The sequence below is a fragment of the Lagenorhynchus albirostris genome, chromosome 4 (assembly GCF_949774975.1).
Source record: "Lagenorhynchus albirostris chromosome 4, mLagAlb1.1, whole genome shotgun sequence".
In the NCBI taxonomy this organism is placed as follows: domain Eukaryota; kingdom Metazoa; phylum Chordata; class Mammalia; order Artiodactyla; family Delphinidae; genus Lagenorhynchus; species Lagenorhynchus albirostris.
This window is the reverse complement of record NC_083098.1, coordinates 12,454,363-12,475,140: the sequence shown is the minus strand read 5'-3', so window position 1 is coordinate 12,475,140 and position 20,778 is coordinate 12,454,363. Positions and strand designations below refer to the sequence as shown.

At 35.0% G+C, this 20,778-nt stretch overlaps 1 protein-coding gene across 2 annotated transcripts in view; it reads right to left on the bottom strand.

Moving 5' to 3' along the window:
• GRID2 (glutamate ionotropic receptor delta type subunit 2) overlaps positions 1–20,778 on the bottom strand; it is a 1,331,651-nt gene that overhangs the window by 615,517 nt on the left and 695,356 nt on the right. Inside the window, exons 3-4 of one of the 2 annotated variants that reach the window (XM_060147100.1) lie at positions 20,244–20,528; positions 4,611–4,816 (exon numbers count right to left, since the gene is read on the bottom strand). In XM_060147100.1, coding sequence (XP_060003083.1) covers positions 4,611–4,816; positions 20,244–20,528 — 491 coding nt within the window. The remainder of the gene's footprint in view (positions 1–4,610; positions 4,817–20,243; positions 20,529–20,778) is intronic. The other variant, XM_060147101.1, reaches the window with a different exon arrangement.

Below are 20,778 nucleotides of genomic sequence, written 5' to 3'. Positions count from 1 at the left end.
TAAACCTTCCTAAAGGCTTATTTCTGGTAAGCTGCTTACATATTTGAAGTAAGTAACTCTGCCTTTTTGTTGTTTGACAGGATCAAAGTTCTCTGGGATATAGTACAATGGAATGAAAGCTATTTCATAAAGTATGTTTTAAGGAATAAAAGATAATACCCTTTTCTTAATGCAGAATAAAAGGATTTCATGTAACAGTAGGGTTCCTTTCTGAAAATTTGAAAAAATGTAAATAGGCAATAATATTTATTATCATATAAGTAATAAAACTTCCCATTTTCAAAGAATTGATTTTTCTTATCAAACTGGAAAACTAAAAGTTAAGACCCAAAAGTTCTAATGCATGTAGCCTTTCTGGAAATGGTTTAACTGACATAGCATCCAATGCAACATTTTCCTATACAAAAAATATTGTTTTCCAAAATATCATCCTAATCCATATTTAAATCAAACCATGTGAGCACTCTTTTTTCACCGTATTCATTTCAAGGACACTTATGGGTACATTGTGATAACAATTTTCCACCGATATCACAGCAGGTTGATTTACTCAGCTGCACATAACTGCAGTATTTTTCTTAAAGCTTTGAAATCTTGAATGAGGGGTGGAGAACTAACTGTAGACATGTAATATATTAAATTTCTAAGACTTGAAAGGGAGCATAATTAACTCAATGCCACATAATTGCTCCAGGGACAGAAAAAAAGAGGCAAACAGAATTGATATGCCCCTTTTTTCCCCTTAGCAATTAAATAACAATGCTAAGTGAGCAATTTCTTTTTTAAGACTCATTCTTTTGACTTAATATTTCCCTCGAATATTTTAAAAACTTTCTATGCCAACTTATAAAATGTAGGAAGCAGTGAAGCTGGGAATTCTGCTATTCCCTCTCTTTGAGCAGAATTTCTCCCTTCCTCCTCTCCCTCTCTTCGGTGCTTACAGAATCTGTCTCTTTGACCTCATCATAATCTTTAGTTCCTCTCTCTTTCCCATTATCCCAATCCATCAGTTCTTTTCTAGCTTCATTTGCCTTTCTATCCATCAGGTAATCCACTGTAAGTCATTTCTGTATCTCTTAGGACCTGACAATCACGTACCCCTTTGACCGGCTGCCAACTTACTTTATCAGTTTCAAACTTTGAGTGTCCTCTACCGTCCACTATCAGCACTAGCTGCAAAGATATTGAACGTGGCTGGAGGAAGTTAGGGAATAATACTGATTAGAGCTAGGGAGGCTTTTAATTTTCTCAATTGTAAATTTGGAATTCAGACAAAATGTTATATGTTGTACTTTCCAAATCTAAAATGTCATGGTTCGATATATTATTTCTTCAAAACTATAACAATCATTCTGTAAAGTATCTTTTGTCTGTTAATCTCTAAAAATCTGAAAGAACATCCTGGAACTTCCAACTGAAAAAAGTCAAACGGGATCATCTCCAAATCCCCAATACAATAAAAGGGAATGAACAGATATATAAACCAACGACCATGAGGAAAAAGGGACAGAAGCCATCAGAAAAGTGTTTTTAAATAAATTACTGAGGGACTTCCCTGGCAGTCCAGTGGTTAAGACTTTGCCTTCCAATGCAGGGGTGCAGGTTCAATCCCTGGTCGGGGAGCTAAGATGTATATGTATATGTACATGTAGATGTACATGTATATGTGTGGTGTATACCTGGAATGCCACACAAGACACATTGCCTCCTGAGAAGAAAATCAGGTGCTTAAGGAACAATAACAGGAGGTTATCCTTCTGAACCTTTTAAATCTTGAATCATGTGACTGCATAGTGTATTCTAAATACCAATTAAACTTTAAACATTAGGGCTTCCCTGGTGGCGCAGTGGTTGAGAGTCCGCCTGCCGATGCAGGGGACACGGGTTCGTGCCCCGGTCCAGGAAGATCCCACATGCCGCGGAGCAGCTGGGCCCGTGAGCCACAACTACTGAATCTGCACGTCTGGAGCCTATGCTCCACAACGGGAGAGGCCACAACAGTGAGAGGCCCGCTCACCGCCATGAAGAGTGGCCCCCGCTTGCCGCAACTAGAGAAAGCCCTTGCACAGAAATGAAGACCCAACACAGCCAAAAATAAATAAATAAATAGATAAATAATAAAAATAAAGGAATTCCCTTTAAAAAAAAAAAGACAAGCCCTAAAAAAAAGAAAGTAATTATCTTTGAAAAGAATAACTGGAGGGAGAAATAGGTGGACCAAGGGACTCTTGCTTTTCATTATAAAACCCTCGGTTGTATTTGATTTTTAAAACTATGTCCATCTCTCTCTCACACACACACATGTGCACACACAGTGAATTTTTATTTGCCTATCACTGTCTGCCTAATACAGTCTTACTCATTTTTCATGATTCTGGTAAAGCAAACTTTCTGTGAAAGTTTTCCTGACGCCAGCCAAACTCCTGCAGAGTTAGTCAGTTCTCCTGTGGGATTCCAGAGCGTCATCTGCCTGTCATTATTATACTATTTTTCTTTCATATTTTATTATTTAGTTACATGCTTGCCTCCTCCACTAAACTAAGTGATCCTCTAAGTCAGGAACTATTCCACGTCTCCAGACCTCCGGTGCTGTCTGTCTTCTGGATTTGCTGCTGCTTGCCTTTGAATGAACTGCATCTAGGACTTAAGGGGTCAGCCTATTCTCTAAGTGGGGAAATGTTCCTAGAACTCATGGGAGAGCAGAAGCAAGCTGGGAAGTATTTGAGAACAGCTAATGGAGCAACAGGAACCACTACACAGGTCAGAGAAGAGCATAGCCAGCTTAGGATAGGGAAGGCAGGTGGGTTCACATTCTTTCTGTCATTCCTCCTCGCCGCTTGAGACCATAAAATAAACTTAGTCCACAGTTTAAAGACAGCAAATCAGAAAGACAAAGTGAATGGGGGAAAAAATGGTGGCTTGGTAGAGGAAGGGAGATAAGTCTCTCAGGAAAATCACAAAGATAGATTTATGTGTTTGAGAACAAAGTGGAAGCAGTAGATTGTTACAAGTATCAAAGTTCAGAGTCAAGGATGGGGGCCACAGCATGTGCTATGTGTCAGGTATACACTATGCGCTAGAAAAAATGATCCAGAAGTTACCGTTTCTTAAACATCTACTAGGTGCTAGTCCCCCAGCCACCCCTTTAAGGCTTTTTATATCTCATTATTCTGTGTTACAAATATAATAAGCTGAAATCAATAATTATTCCCATTTTACGGGTGACAAAATGGAGGCTCAAAAATGTTAAGTAATTGGCTGACATCATGTGATCAGAAAGTGGCTGAGATGGACTTGTACTTGTCTGTTAAATACCATTTATTTTGTGAATTCCTACTCATGATACTAAGTCTGGTTCAAATGTGCCTTCTCAATGAAGCCTTCTCTGATCTTTCCAACCAAAAATGACTATAGATGCTTCAACTTTATTTCTTGTAATTTTAAGGTTCCAACGTATATTACATTTCTTTGTATATTTGCCTTCAATCTTCCAGCAGATTTTATGTTTCTTGAAGGAAAGAACAAGCTCCTGTAGAATTGAAAATACTCTTTCTATTGTGGAAAAATCCAGTGGTTCAATGAGATTCTCTGAGTTATTTGCTGGACTTAGAAAGGTCAAAGTTCTATATTTGTCCCTAAACTGCATAACAAAGTTTTCAATTAAAATTTTAAAAATGTATCATTGATATTTTCCAAAGTTTTATTCTTATTAGTGATTTATATTCTGCTTCAATGTCCCTGATACCAATTATATTATAGAGTGTCAAAGAATTTTTAACACATTCCTAATTTGGAAGCTTTACAGCAGTACTTTGCAAGCTAAAGAAAGCATAATGGAGAGGTGAAGAAAAAAGTATTAGTGAAATAAAGTCATGAAAAATTTTAAAACTAATAATAAAACCCATGTGAAAGTATGTAATGTCATGATCAGTTCTAGCACTACATAAAATTAAAAATTTGAAGTAAGGCAAACTTACTTAACAATAATCTTTTGTAAGGCAGCACCAAAGATAGAATATAGAGATTAAAAAGTCTTAATTGTATTTTCACAAAGTTTCAGAGCTTCTGGCCAAATGAACAGATACAATTAAAATTTTGAGGATCCAGTATCGTAAAATGTACAGTGGTCATCACTTTGCAGAGTTTCAGACAATTTTAATTATTTGTCTTGGTACAGAGTTCACAGAGCAGAAGTAAATATGCTATATGTTTTTGTAAAAGGAATCATGTTTAGGCAACAATAGCTTAACTGAAGTAAATCTTTTCTCAGAAGTAAAATTTTAACTTGCATAAAAGTTTTAAGTACTAGTTAGACAACTTGTTAAATCCACTCAGGTAAACAGCACTTTTAAATCCCCATAAGATTTCTTAAAATCATCCTGGCTATGTGCCTAAATACATATAAATACAAAGCATTCTTAGCAATTAACTGGACCGTACGGGGTAAATGTGATGAGCAAGGAATTCACTGTGCTACCTCAATTAGTGCTAATGAGAGTTGTGTAGTTAATTCCCTCACGCTGCTCTTAATTTTCATCTCCTCTGTGGAGTCTACTCCAAAACATTTAAATCTTACACCCTATTCCCAGCCCATGACAATTTTTACTTACCTCAGTAATGAAGGCTTTGGCTGTGGCAGGATTCATAACAAGGATGGCTCGCCTAAGAGTGTCTCGATAGCGATTCAATTCCTCTATTCTCATGGTATCAAAGAGAGTGGTGATCATTTTATTGATGTTGTTTTCTACCTTCTGAAGTGCAACATCCATCCCCTGCTGAGACACTTTGTCCAAAAACTCCTGTATTCCACGGATATCTAGGAACATCAAAAGCCCATCAAAATGTGAATTACAGCACAGAAGGGAGAGAAAAGCTATTTCACTTACATCATAATAGTTTATTGTTCTACATTGTAGGCTGTTTAAACTTCTAATTGAGGAGCTGATGGAACTCTCAAATATGTTTAAGGTTGAGAAAAGATGATTTAAGGCGTTTATGCGAAAAATGTACGGATTGTTATTTTTTTAATTAATTTTTCTCCACTGAGCATTCTAAATTATCTCACCTCTGGAAGATGTTAGAACAGAGTAGAGGGAAGTGATCGGGCAAGATCCTCGCTTCCCTAAAGCAAATGTGAGATAAGAAAGTACATTCCTTATTTTTCCTCAGTATTAAAAGAGTGATATTAACCTCAGGCAAAACATGAATGTCGTTATGGCTGATGAATCTGAATCAAGATTACTACCATTTCTTAAAATAGGCAACGATATCACTATACTTGACATTTTCAATCTTACTTGAAAGATGGTTTTGAGAGGTTATTTTCAAAGGGTCTCAGGTCACTTAGACCACAAATAAAACAGCTACATTTTTGCCTGTTTTATGAGTACTATCTCCTTAGCTCAAATCTGGCCAACTTGGTAGAGACTGGTTTTTTTCCAGGAGTATGGGAATGTACTTTGCGTGTAAAACATAAATTTTAACAAAATATTCACACACCCATTCCAAAATAAAAAATTTCTGAAAGATTATCAAATAAAAAATTGTGTCCATTTCACACCTAAATAAGGAGGGTAAAATACAGTCTAAATAAAATGTTTATAAACTTGTATTTTGATGTATATTTAAGTAACAATAAGTGCCTGAAATGTTACAAATATTTTTCCTAGTGCCACATTGGCTGTTTATAGAAGAAGGGATCTAAACATTGATAAATATGATTGGAAGATGTACCCGGCACAATACAATCTTAATATAACAGATTGCTTTGACTATAAAGTACTGTTTATTTTTCTGTATATGCTCATGACATAAAATGTTAAAAGGGAAAAAACTAGTGAAAGATAAGGAGTGAATGAAATTGTAGGTTGCTTATTATGAATGGACTATATCTCAAAATTCCTTAATGTGCAAGACCGCAGGCATGTAAAATTTACCTCTCAAGGACAATAACAAGGTCATGTGTTTTTCAAGCAATATATAAGCCAATAAGTAAGAAACAGTCACAAATTTAGAAACTAACATTTGCTCATAACCAAAGTTTATATTTGCAAGTTTATAAATTAATACTAATAATTTTAAAATTTGCTTTCTTCTTATGATCTGTTTTATTTTAAAACAATTACTATGAACACTATATGTCTAGTTATCTGATGACTCTCAAACTCTTCAGAATAGATAACTGTATAAATTCTACCTTACATTCCTTATTCCTAATTAAATTATAAACCCAGGATGTCAGCATCACAGTAGCTTAAAAGAACAAAGACTCATCTAGAGCAGAACAAGAGATAAAAGAGCTGGAATAATAAAGGTATTATGTACTCATTAAATATCCAGGTCAGAAAGTTCCTAAGGATGTAAGGTATTCAAGCATGGATTAAACAAAGGTTTAGATCTGATGAAATTTAGCAGATACAGGCAGACATATAACAGGACTATGTTCGCACTCAAGCAAGCCTTCTCAAACTTTGCTGTGAATCAGAATAGCTTGGAAATCTTATTAAAAATGCAGAAGCCTGGACCCTACCCCAGAACCAGTATGCCTTTAAACTATGTGTCAGAGCAGATCCTTGATTGTGAATTGTAAGCTGTTGTTTCTTTAGTATGAATCACTTAAAAGTGCAGCTAAATATGACAGAAAAAAACCAAAAATAAATTGAAATAGAGATGTTCAGAAAACACAGTGTGACCAGAGCATAAGACTCCAAATTACTTACACTCTTAACTTTGAGAAAAAAACCTGTTTCAAAAAAAAATTGTTGAAACAAATTATTGAAAATTATTGAAATTATCGCCTGTCATTGAAATTATCGCCTGTCACCAATGCTATGTGCTCAGAATTCAACAGTGAATACCCTTCCCCACATTGAGAAAGGCAATAAACAGGTAAACAAAGTAACAGATACAATTCACACTAAGTGCTGGAAAGGAAACAAGGGTGGGAAGAAGGACCTATTCTAGTTAGAATACTCAAGGAGGTTTCCTCTGGAAAACTGGCATTTAAAGTGTGATCTAAAGGATGAGAAGACATTGCCCAGGCAAGGGGATAGGATGAGAGGACAACAGCTAGGGAAGATGCCCCGAGGCAGTGAAGAGCTTGTGTTTGAAGTACCTAAAGGATTTCTGTGTGGCTGTAGTCCAGCTAGCCAGGGGGAGGCAGAGTTAGGTGAAGCTGTGTGGAGAAACTTCAGATCATGTGGATCCTGGTGAGACACAGAAAGAGGTTTCGATTTTAACCTAAATACAGTTTTAATCTCTTGAAAGTTTTAAGTAGAGGATCTGACTAAGTAGATGATGGGCTATGTGATCATTTAAATTGAGCTTGTAACTGATTTTCCCTTCATTTAAAACAGCATGACTTTTTTAGCTTTTATATTTGACCAGAAATTAAGTACTATATGTATTGTTACTTGGCCAGAAAAGTGATGTAATAAAAGATTGCTATTATGTCTTTGCTTCCTTAGTCTGCAGTTCTGGTTATCACTGCCTAGGTAAGTGATTATAAAGTTTTTGAAAATTTTTCTGATCTACAAATGAAGAAATATTTATCTTATAGATGTCTTGAAAGATTAATTAGTGAGGGTGATGGTGTGTGTGTCTGCCTGGGAAATCTATTGTAGAGTCTAACACATGGTAGGTGCTATTATTGTTAATAATAGTGCACAATTGCCTGTTAAGGGTCCACCCACTCCTCCCCCCACCAATAGGACAGAATTGCCTAAAATTTACTGATGGACAGTTACCCAAAATAGCAAGTATAATGTTTTAGACTCTTGGAATGCAGGAGTTAAATAAACAATAATAGTTTTGCTTATTTGTGAGTAACACCAAACACTCATGATATACAGCAATTGTAAGTTTGATGTGAAAAGGATCTGAATCATGCTATTAGCTGCACTGTGGAAAAGTCATTAAAAGAGAGAGTGGAACTTTGGCTTTGTCAGTTCATGAGTCTGATCAACTATCACAATTATTCAGCTACATTACCTGCTTAACTGTTAGTTGGAAAAAACGAGTAAAATGCCACAGGTTACAGAAAGTAAAAAGATAAGAGGTGATGCCTGACATCATAAAGCTTCCAGGCCTGTGGGTGTTACTAGATGTTACTCATTGGTAAAGAAAGTTAAACAGAAGTTTCAGTTGTTCCCAGTGATTATGAATTCTACTGACCAGATAATTATAATAGCAGCAAGTTAACTCATTAACTAAGTTATTAAACACAAGATTAGGACAAAAAGCAGAAGTCTTTTTTCCCCGGGCTCTATAAAGGAACTTGTGGTAGCAGAATACGACCTCCCAAAGGTGCCCAAGTCCTAATCCCTGGAGTTTATGAATAGGTTAGGGTTACAAAGCAGAGAGGAATTAATGCTCCAGAGGACATTAAGGTTGTCAATCGCTTGACCTTAAGACAGGGAGACATCTCCTATTAATCTGGTGGGACTAGTGTAATCACAGCGTCCTTAAACTTAAAAGAGGGAGGCACAAGAGGAGAGTCGAAGGGAGAGCTGATTACTGAAGAATGTGCTGAGCCTTTTGGGAAACTTCAGAGATGACTATTGCTGGCTTTGTGGATGAAAGAAGGAGACCTTGAATGAAGAAATGTGGACGGTCCCTAGAAAAGGCAAGAAAATGGGTTCTCCCCAAGAACCTTCAGAAAGGAACACAGCCTTGCTTACTTCTTGATTTTAGCCCACTGCAATCCCATGTCAGACTTCTGATTTACAGAATTGTAAAGTAATAATTTGTACTGTTTAAGCCTCTGAATTTGTGGTCACTCATTATACCAGCAATAGAAAACTAATAGAGAAGTATAGTTTAGTCCTTAGGCTGACATCTTTCAAATTATTGTCTACTGAATTTTATTTTAGAATCATTTGGAGGACTTGTCCAAAAGGAAGATTTCTTAGCCTCATCCCATTCCTATGGAATCAGAAATTCTCATGATAAGACCCAGAGATTTTAGCACCTAGTAATTTTTAAGAGATCAGTTTGGGAACCAAGGCTCCAATTTCTTAACCTTCTTTCTGTCACAGTGTCCTCTGAGAAAATCATGAAGATTATGGATCTCTTTTCTCCCCAGTAAATGTACATACCCAAAACATTCTGCACACTGCCTAGATCATGGTCTAATCTGTTTGCTTCCCTTAAGGGCGTTATTGGAAAACCTGAAGTAGTACAGTCACTGCCCGTAATGGTTGTTTTTCTATCCATTCTATATAAGAAGGTAGAGTGTAGATACTCAACATGTTAACTAGTAGTGTGTATTACATCTTATTTAAATAGAGAAACATTTAAAATAAAAATATTAAGAAACTTATAAATACCTTCCTTGATAACCTTTAAGTAGTTTCAGCTATTATTTAGACTAACTCTAGTTGTCTTCCAGGCCCAATAAAAATATCATAAACTGCAGTAGATTGGGTTCCCAGGGAAGTGGAGTCTAAGTTAGAGACTGGAGAATAGGAAGTTTATTAAGGAATACTCTAAGAAATAACACTTGTGCAACAAAGGGAAGGGAACAAGGGTCAGCAGAGAGGGAGCTGTGATGCATATCTCAACAGAGGACTGCACAGAGCTCTGGAAGTGTTATCCCAAGTTAGGGCTGGTGGAAGGAGGGGTTTTATAATCCTGCATAGACTTTGGTCCATGGCTTTCTTCAGCTGAGGGAATTTGGGTGGCACAAGACAGAATGCACTGGAAATTTTCCTTACATTTATAGAGTCAAAGGTTGTTGTTTTGATTTTCAGGGTAATTTGACATGAAAAGTCTTATAAGTCATTTCTAGTCAATATCTCATCTTTATTTTTTAAATTTTTAAAATTATTTTATTTTTATTATTGGGGGCATCTTTCTTTTTTAAAACAACTTTTTATCTAGGGGAAAACATACTACACTTGATGTCAGAAAACCAGGTTTGGATCCTTACTTTGCTACCCACATAGCCATGTGAACTTAGAATCAATTTCATAGGTTATGTCTGTCGTTTTTACCTTCCCAGTATTTTTTCTCCTTTATTCAAATAACAAAACCTCATTTTTCATTTAAGAAACAAACCTGGACCCATCTCTGTGTTCTACATGTGCACAACCTTCTATATTCATTACCGGATGGTCATGTGTCCCAGGACAGTTAAATGTGAGTTCTCCATATCTTTGGCCTAAGTAACTAGTTCACAGATAGTCATAGGATTCAAAGAAAGACTGAAATTTGATATATGGTTAATGAAAAAGAAATGGTCATTCTTTTGTATCACAAGTTGTAATGATGCAGTTTTGGAATTGAGAGAGCCAGTGTGTCTAGTGAGAAGCTGAGAATGCAACCAACGAGTGAAGTGAAACAAAGGCCAGGTAGCTATTTCTTAGACTTCCCAACTACATGAGTCAATCGAAAAACCATTTTTTCTTTTTTTGCTTACCTAGTTTGAAATGAGCTTCTGTCACTCACAAGAGAAAGGGTATTGACTAATACATAGTCTTTTGATAAATATCTGGTAGTTTGGGAATGAAGGTAAAGGCACAGTTCCTGTTCTTGAAGTACATCCAGTTTAGTGGAGGGAATAACAATTTAAACAACTAATTGTTTTAATGTGATTAATGCCAATGAAAGAAATGTAACAAAGGAATGGAAGCTTAGGAAAACAGCTAATCACACTTTATCAATGCAAAAAGAAAATTATATCACCTAATTACTGGGTTGTTCTAATAAAAGGAAATAAGGGGTGTGAAATATTAAAGCAGTTTATAAACTGCAAATTTCTATGCAATGTGCATTTTCATTATCAAGACTTTATTAACCCAGTCAATTGTCCCACTTGTTCTTAATTTTCTTCTGTTCTCTTTTTCTATGGAAAAATGGAAAACAGACAAAAATCACAATAAGGACTAAAAGTTGATCTAGGTACTACCTTTATAAATTGATATTCTAGCAACCATCAATTTTTGTGATATGTGATTTGTGTTACCTAGTTAGACCAACTTCCTGCAACTGCTCTCCAAGAGGTAATGGCTGATTGAAACACAATCATTCGTTTTATTAAATTGTGTAGAATAATGACTTTATTATGATCACTAATGTAAGACTAAATTTAATATCTCTACTGAAAATGGCTTATAATGTAAATAGATTAAGGTAGAAAACTAGGCGATATTAGGATCTAATGCATAAGCACGTTTCTAAACAGACCCCAAACCAGAAATGTGATATTTTACTGTTCATCCTAAATCAGTAGTCAGCATCTAAATAGATCTCTTTGGAATCTAGTCTCTGCTTACTATGTGCCAAGCATGAGCAAAACAATCCCTGCCCTCAATGAGCTTGTTATCTACACATATGGTGATAACATAGACCCTATTACAGATAGAAGAATCTTACAATACTACTCATTTTCCAAACTGTCGTCGCAACTTAAATTTAGTGGCATTCTCTGGAATACATCAAACAGTAATTCTCAGTCTGATCATTGTATTTGAATGACACTTTTAAAATGTTGAATTTGGTAGGAAAAAAGATTTGTCACTGAGGCTTTGTAGGTCTGATTATTTTTTTTTCCTTCTACTCATCTCTCTCCCTCATTTGAGTAGATTAGGCACATTTAATCATTTTTGATCACTTAATGCATTGAAAACCTCACTTAGCAGGAGACCTCAGTACTTCATTCAGTCAATCTTGGTGTTTCTGAAATTATGACAGAATGCTAAGCTTTAAATTAATATTTAGAATCTTGTGAATTTTTTTTAGATAAAAAGAAATACATCACACTACTGGACACATGAGATACATCATGAAGTTGAATGGACTTTCCCAACATATGAATGGCAAAGCATAATCTACAATTGCCTTGTTTCCTCAGGGGAAAAAAGGCTTTTAACCATGGAGTGATTTAAAAATTTTTGTTCAGAAGAACCCTTACTTCTAAAGGGATTTGAGTCGTTAATTATTTCCTTGTCATTTGTGATGTACTTAGAAAATAATGATAATAATGTGCTGTATGAGATTTTAAGGTGACACAGTCCAGCAATAGGGATCCACTGAGATTTTCTATTTGATAAGAACTTGTGATTTTAACATTAGATCGTAATGTTACATCATGAAAGTCATTTTTACAGTAATGCTAATCAATATTTTTAGAACATTTTACTGATGAACAAATCCAAAATAGTAGAATATAGCATTTTTACCTACTGACATAATATATACTAATGAAAACAAAATAGTTCAATAAGATGCTTGGATTAATTATATGCTTACTGATGTACATTGAAGTGAATGAGATAACTGAAAGCTGGAAAGTAGCCAAATGAGGAATAAATCACTTTAAGACTGTCTAGAGAGACAGTTAATAATATTATAGTCATCAGACATTTAAAAACACCCTCAGGGTAATTATAAACATTTGCAATAAATCAAGAGGAATGTGTCCATTTTATTAAACCTACATCAAGTCTGCATGGAATAAATACTGTGATTCCTAGGAATGCATTCATGCTGATGTCCATCCAATATTCATTTCAAAGAGTTCTACCATATGACAATTTAATTGTAAGGAAAGGGTGATGTACTGAAGGGTAGTGCTTAAGTACTTCAGGTCATTCAACTACGTACTGACACTTATTTTGGGATCATTAAATCAGTGCTTGCAGAATGCAATGGATTCCATATATAATCCATTCATTAATCCTTAAATTTGAATTTATTTCTTTGTTTTCATGCATATGGATGTCAAAAAGTAAATATTTCTGTATATAAAGAGAAATATATTTTCATTTAGTCTTTTCCATGCTAAGATATTCTATCAAAACCTGTTATGTATGTTTAGGTCTCTAATTTTCAGAAATACCTAGTTTAACAAATTATAGTTGATATATACATATGGCCAAAAGTCTTAGTGTAAAATAGAAAAGACTATTCTGAAATCTTAAGAAAAATGTCAGAAAGGCTAAGAACAAAAAATAAGTCTAAACTGACCAAAGCAAACAAAAACAAACAAATTGAACTAATGAAGAGTATATTTTAAAAGCAGTTTAAAATGGTGAATTATAGAGACAAATATTTATAATTTTAAACATCTAAATTATAATTTAATAATATTAAATTTAAAAATTAAATTAATAAGATTAAAATAATCTAATCCATATTTTTTTCTTATAAGCAAAGTTTCTTTCGAGCTGACAAGGAAAGCACATGTGTCCACGTATGCCTACCCTTCACCCAGAGGGTCATCATGTAACTCAGGCTGGTGCCAGAGAGCCCACCATGCCCCTGAACAAATTATTTGGTTCCAGAATAAGCACAGGACCCAAAGAGAGCCTGAGATTTTATATGTGGATAAATAGCCATATGTCTGATATTGATGTATGGACAAAGAAGGGAAAGGGCCTTTTTCTAGTATAATAATCTGTAAGAATATGCTTGAAGTCACCAATGCCATCTGTCTAGCTTGAGAACGAAGGACATACATGAACTGAAGTAGAGGTGAGGCTATGGTAAGAGGGTATATTTGACTACTTTCAATTAGTTCTTGTCTCTATGTCATTACTGTTACAAGCTGCTTAGATACCTATCATCAAATTACCCCTCCAGGCTCCATAACTGCACCCATAGAATAAATCTACAAATAGGTTCATTCCAATATTAAGCTGTGGAACCAATATTTGTTTAGGCAAAGGAAATTAAATAACCCCAATAGCTCTTTAGGTGAAATGCACATCAACTTTTCTGCTTATGTCACTCTTGTAAATCAGTTCTATTCAGCCCATCCATCCCTGAAATTCAACTTTTCTTTCAATATTCTCAGAATAGAAACCTCCCATTAAAGCAATCTATATGTTTTTATTCTATTTTAAAGATCACCCACTTCTATAACTTTCTGGCTTCTGTATATTGTCAGTTCCAAGACGCCTTGATTCTGGAATCTAGTTGCTGGCTGTTACGTTCAACTAATTCCTTGCTTAGACCTCTCTGATAGTGAGCCTGCCTTGACTACTATCAGCTGCTTCTAATGAGGCTTCCTGGATATTGTATTCCACCTACTTGACCAAACTTTCTCTCAGAGACTTGGTTGAAAGCATAAACAGCAGGCTAAGCAAATTGAGGATGATGCGAAACTGGAAGGGTAGGGCAATATAATGAGTAATATGATAAAGATTTAACATAAAATTTTTAAAAGGCATAAATTATGAGAAAACACAATAAGATACAAGTGGCTTTTGTTTTGCTAAAAAGAGGTAAAGGTCTCACCTCTCTAAGGCAATAAGATAGCATGAGATGTACTGTGTAACCAATAAATGTGTCAGATTGTATACAGAAATATTGAAAAAGTAAAATAGATAGGGATAAAGGCATTTAGAAAGGTGGATTATCTAAGAAGCATACGTATCGGGTTGAAAATGGTAAGTTCTTAGGCAGTAGAAGACTAAGTGACTTCATGGGATGTAATCATTTCTTTACTTATTGATAAATGGTTACAAGCAAAAGCATTACTTATTTTATATTATTCTAGAAATAGATCATTTTGTCCAATATATTTTAAGTTTCATATAGAGAAGAGCTTTCTGCCAATTAGAAATGTCCGGTATCCTTATATGAGACAGGCTCCTTCAGAGTACAGTGAGTTCTCTCTTGCTTGGAGGATTCTGTCAGGGGAAACAATGCTACCAATCAAAGATGTTGAAGGAGATACCTGCTGGAATCTCTTGTTTCCAAATGCCTTATCTAGGAACAAAGCTGGCCTTATCAGAAACACGGGGGGGGGGGGGGTGTTAAAATATGTATGTTGCTAGGGCCTACCTTGCAAAAATTCTGATTCCAGGGGTCTATGACAGAGCTGAGGTAGGATGATGATTAAAAATCTCTTCTAGTAATTCTGATCTACTACCAAATTTGGGTCCTAAGTGTCCACTACACTCAATTCTAACTTTTTGTCTATGACTCAATAATCACTAAGTGATCATGATTCAATGATGATATTTAGTTTACAATTCTGATAGGCAAATTGATTTTTTCCTTTTTTTCTTTCTCTTTACTTCTTTTTACTTTTCAGATATCTAACAGGTTGTTCTGTCTTCTAAATTTTTATTGAGATATAATTTACCTACAATAAAATAAAGAGACCTTACATGTGTAGTTTAAAGAACATTTATAGTGTTCCACTATAACTACCACTCAAAATGAGATACTGAATATTTCTGTTACCACAGAAGTTTCTCTTGTGTCCTTTTCCAGACAGTCCACTCCTGGTCCAGAGATGCAACCACTTTCTGATTTGGATCACCAAGATTAGTTTTGTATGTTACTGGACTTCATATAAAAGGAATAATACAGCATGTCCTTCTTTTCTTTCAGGATTATTTCACTCAAAATTTTGTTGTTGAGTATTTCAGTGGTTCATTTCTTCTTATTGCTTAATAGTATTCCATTGTAGGGACCTGCCACAATTCCTTGAACCATTTTCAAAATGATGAGCATTTGGGTTGTTTCCAGTTTTGGACATAATGAATAATGCCAATACTAGCATTCTTACATAAGATTTTGTGAGGATATACATTCTCATTTATCTTGGTAAACACCTGGGAGTGAAATGAATAAGTCACGTGGTAGATGCATATGTAAATTTGTAACGAACTGCCAAAGAGCTTTCCATACTGGTTGTACATTTTTACATCCAGCCATAAAGTAGAAGAGTTTCAGTTTGCTACATTCTTGTCTACGGGTAGTATTGGACTTTAGCCAGTCTAGTGGGTGCCAATTAATATCTCGTTGTTTGTTTTTGTTTTTTTGTTTTGTTTTTGCCACATCACTCCGCTTGCAGGATCTCAGTTTCCTGACCAGGGACTGAACCCAGGCCACGGCAGCGAAAGCCTGAAATCGTAACCACTAGGCCACCAGGGAACTCCCCAGTATCTAGTTTTAATTTGCACACACCTGTGGACTATGTTCAGCACTTCTTCTTGTGTTTATTGGCCATTTATATATCTTCTTATATGAACTGTCTGCACAAACTTTTTGCACACTTTCAATTGTGTACTTTTATTGGTGTCTTGTTGCTTTGCTGGAGTTTTGTTTAATTCTCTGAGCTCTTTATATAGCCTATGTATTTACCTAAGTTTTTCAGATATAGGTATTGGAATTTATTCCCCAGGTTGTAGTTTGCCTATTTATTTTCTTAATGGTGTCTTTTATGAGCAGAAAATTTTAATTACTACAAGGCTCACGCTGCTTTCTGCGCCCTGAGTATTAAAGATCTCTAATTCAGGAGCGTACTGTTTTCTGCCAGCATCTATGAAATTGAGGCAGGCTAACTCACTAGCTTGCAAGTAGGGTAAAATCTCAGACCCTTCACAGTTCTTGACAGTATCATATTACAACCCCCAGCTGTAAGCAATACTAGGGAATATAGTTTTTCAACTGGAACTATTGCTCTCTCAGTTTAGAAGGGAGAACATATATTGCATAGGCAAGCGGCTATTTCTGCTGAGGGATCGGCCTACTTTGAGTCAGTGACTGCCCTGTTTCCACGTTTCTAACGATAACCAAACCATCCGAATTGACATACAGTATTTTTCCTTGAATGATGTTAACATGTTGAAGATCTGCAGGCTTAAAGTCAGACATTATCTCTCTTTAACAAAAATGATTCTATACATGTCATTTGTAAACTTTTAAAAAATTTTCAGTGTCAGAAATTACTCTTATGCTTTTTCTATTGTATCAAAAGAGTCCAGTTGTTGAGAGCAGGGACTATGGGGGAGACTATTAGTGTTTGAATTCAGGCTTCTTGGACTTACTTTTGAGTCACCTGACCTCTTACTACTTTAGTTTTTTTCATTTGTGGTATAATCATGGCCATCTCCAGCATCATCACCATCATCTACTTTACAGAGCTGCTGTGAGGATTAAATGAGATGATACATGTAAAGCATTTAGAACAGAGCTTGGATACAATACATGTTCTCTGTAAGATTATCCCTTGCTATATTCTTGGGTGATAGCTCACTGCAACCTCTTTATACTCATTATACATGGTTAGGAGTATAGACAGGCTCTGATCAGACTTTAAATCTCAGTTTTGATGCTTCTTAGCTATGTTTTGTGAACAAGTTACCCATCAGTTGTTTCTGTTTTCCTATTTGTAAAACTGTAAATATTACCTACCTCACATAGCTGTTGAGAAAATTCAATGATACAATGTAAAATATTTATTCTACTGCCTGAATGAAAATGATCAGAGATACTATTTTTTTAATATTTTTATTGCTGCAAGACTTGCTCACACTGTCTATTGGAATGGCCATCTCTCACACACTTAAAGTTAGGTAGGATTCTGAGAGGCAATAATCAAGATCAAAGTCCACCCGTGAAGCCTTCTTTGATCACTGCTGCCTAAATTAAACACTTTCTTCATTGCACACCACTAGCACTCAGTTTGCATCATTCATGACACAACACACTATTTTCTCTATTAAGAGAGTCATATAAATATTTCTCTTTCGTTAATTGTAAGCTTCTTAAAAGTAAAGACTACATTCTGTAAAACTTTTAATCTCATGTTTTGTATCTGCACTAAGCAAGTGAGCTATGAACGTTTCCTGAATGACATATTTTTAAAAGTTCAACACTTCCTCTTTTCAAGCCTTTTAAAAAAAATGTCTTGAATCAGTCCATTCAAATAAAGTTTCATTTTCTCCCCTCTTTTTATCCATTTACTTAGAATCAAAGACTTGAATTTTCTTTGTTAAGGAATTTAAAGTAGACTTTTACACTGTGCTCTTAATCATAATTAACTGCTTTGGAAATAAGTGTTTCTCTAATAAACTGGATAAGAAGCCTAATCTTTTTCTTTAAGTATATTTTTCTAAGCAAAATACATCTTCAATAACATTTGGCTCCAGCAGGCTGCCTGATTCCATCCATGGATGATGCTTAATCCATTCCTTAATGAAAGTAATTCCTGATAACCAAGATAAAAGTCAAGTATAATTCTGATGTTTGAACTTAAAATGAGGACATTGATGAATGGATATGTAAATACATGTAGCCCTCTTCAAGGCACAAGGTATTTGAATAGCTTGATGTTTATTTTGGACTCTAGCCCAGTTCTTTATTTACTATCAAGATTTATTGTAAGTATCAAAGGAAAATTTTCTTTCATTGAACAAGAGTATTACTGGAAATAATTTAAAAAGTACAAGCAGGGTACTTTTTCATGAATTATTAAATTAAATAATAAAGTCAAGTTTATCATCAGAGTAAAGGAAAGTGTTTTTCATTATTCCTAAAACAAACACTGCTTCTAGCAGAGGATACAAATACTGTGATTATAGCATCTTATTTAGTCAAAGGAAAACAAAAGAAAGAGAATGAGGAATTTCAAATGTATGTAAATGAGTGTGTGACTATGAATTTAGTGTACATTAAAAAATCTTTACTTCATCAGTAATTAAAATGTCTTCTCTTACAAGAATTTCCTAACTGTAATCCATGTAGGACTTGGAAACAAGCTAACAAGGAATTTTCTTTCCTCTTGGACATTTATAATCAAAGAGTAAAGTTCTCATTTTAATGTTGTAAAAACATCATCAAAAGTTACTTTTCTGTTCTTTATTTTACAAGACTATCTTGATAGGACTAACTAAAACGTGTTTTCTCCCTTTAAAGAAAGATGTAGTGTTTAAAAATTCATTATTTCAAAGTATGTTGAGCAGAAGTCATAAGAATACCATTATGGTTATAAAAACCATAGATAATCTGACTAGTAAAAACTGACAAAGGCATACTCAGTATGTTGATTCCAGAGCTAGAGTTTACTATATTCACTAAATAATACTATCAGTGACTATCAGATTTGTGTTCCATCTTTACTTTTACTGATGAGCCAATTATTTTTATTTCCTTTTTGTTTATTTTATTCATTTCAGCCTCTTGGTCTTTGTTCTGTGACCCCTAAATAATATGAATTAAGCAACAAAATAAGGATTTCCGTCCTGGGGACAAAGGACTGTGCTTTTAGAGAGTGCCACAGACTTTTGTCTGAAGCCTACCCATCAAGTTTAATGGAACTCAGCCTCCAAAACCCCATGTGACCTTTGAATATTTAGGGCTAATGTTAACTGTCACTCGCTCTCCCTCCCTGGGAGTCCACAGGAGCTCTTATTTGCTGCTTCCCACATTTCTGCCAATCTGTTTGTGCTCAGTTCTATTGATGCCACTTTCTGGCCCACTCTTGTGTAACTGTTCTCTAATATAGTTCAAAATGCTGAGTAGATTAGGACAAGAGAACTCATTTTTAAGTAGTTATTTATTTGCAAGAAAAATAAGTTGCACTGTAAATCTTCTTAACTTTTTAAAATAAAAATGTAAAAACTAGGCCCATCCATACTGAATAGAAATTTTTTTCTAAGACTCCTTCTTAAGGCAAATCTCTAAGGAAACACGTTTCAAAATATATGTTCTTTATCAGAATCTTGTTTATTTCCTCTCATTTGAACGTATAGATCTCTACTCCATTTCCTATCTTCCTAATGACAAAAAAAGAGAGAAACTATATTTGAAAATCTCTGGGATCAGTCAGCTAGAAAGCAGGTAGATTCATTCAGGAAAAAATACTTACACAAAAATAATATTATTTTTGCTTAGTTTTCTTAATGTAACTAGGTAAATATATTGAGAGAAAGTGTCTTCTCAAAGTATGGCAAATTTAGGTAAAACGCTTTGTGGTCTACTTTAGAAAGTTAAATAAAATAAGTATTTTTATACTACTCAGTATTTGTGTGAGATTTCATTTTGTAGACAATATGCCAGGATAAATATAAAGTGATATAATTTCAGTGACCTTCAAACAGTTAAGTACTAAGTAGATACTAAAGTCTACAACGAGGGTGTAGGCAAGATACTTCAGATTTTTTTTTGAACCAAAAAATAGAAATGGGCAATTTTTTAAGTGTTCCAGGATCTGTCCAAACTTATTTTTTCTTATTAGATAGAGATATAAATCTTTCTGAAAGAGGAGAAAGACAGTATTGTTTTTATGACTTCCCATTATTTGAAAGACCGAGATATGTACAAAAGATTGAACTTGAGGTGTTAACAAAGTTTTCTGTTGTTGCCGCTAGATTTGTAAGAAGAATGTGACAGGACATGAAAACCACAAATAATAATAAGTAAGCTCCTTCGATATTTAAAGATTTTAACCGAAGTCACCTGCCATGCAAATACCAGCTTACAAAACTCATACCAGCAACACTCACCATATTCACTATCATAGAATATAATTAGCTTCTGCCAGGCATATTCTGTGACCACTCTCAGGATAACGTCATTTAAGTAGACAGGTGGCCTAACAGAGAGAGTGTAGTCATCATTCCTGTTGCTCCGGGTGACTCCACAGCCACTCCTTGGGGTCCCAGCTGTTGAGCGCTGAATGAAGAGGTGGGGGATGTGCATGGCATCTGCCAGAGACTGGAGGGACCCAGCTGATGTGCAGCCAATGGAGCTGACCAGGGCCAAGATGCCTTGATTCATGAGTTCACAGGCTGCAAGAAAGCACAGTAATATTCAAATGTCAATAGGTTTCATATATTTTCTCTTTTTGAGGAACAGCGAATAAAGCTTACACAGCTATTCTACAACTATGGAAACTTTTTTTTTTTTAAAGGAATATTCTACATGAGGAGATCCTCCCATTACAAAGTGCTGTTGGAATACAGATCAAGAATTCTATCCTAATTAGCTATTTGACCTCGTGCAAATTTCTCAGCTTTTTTTGGTCTCAGTTTCATCACC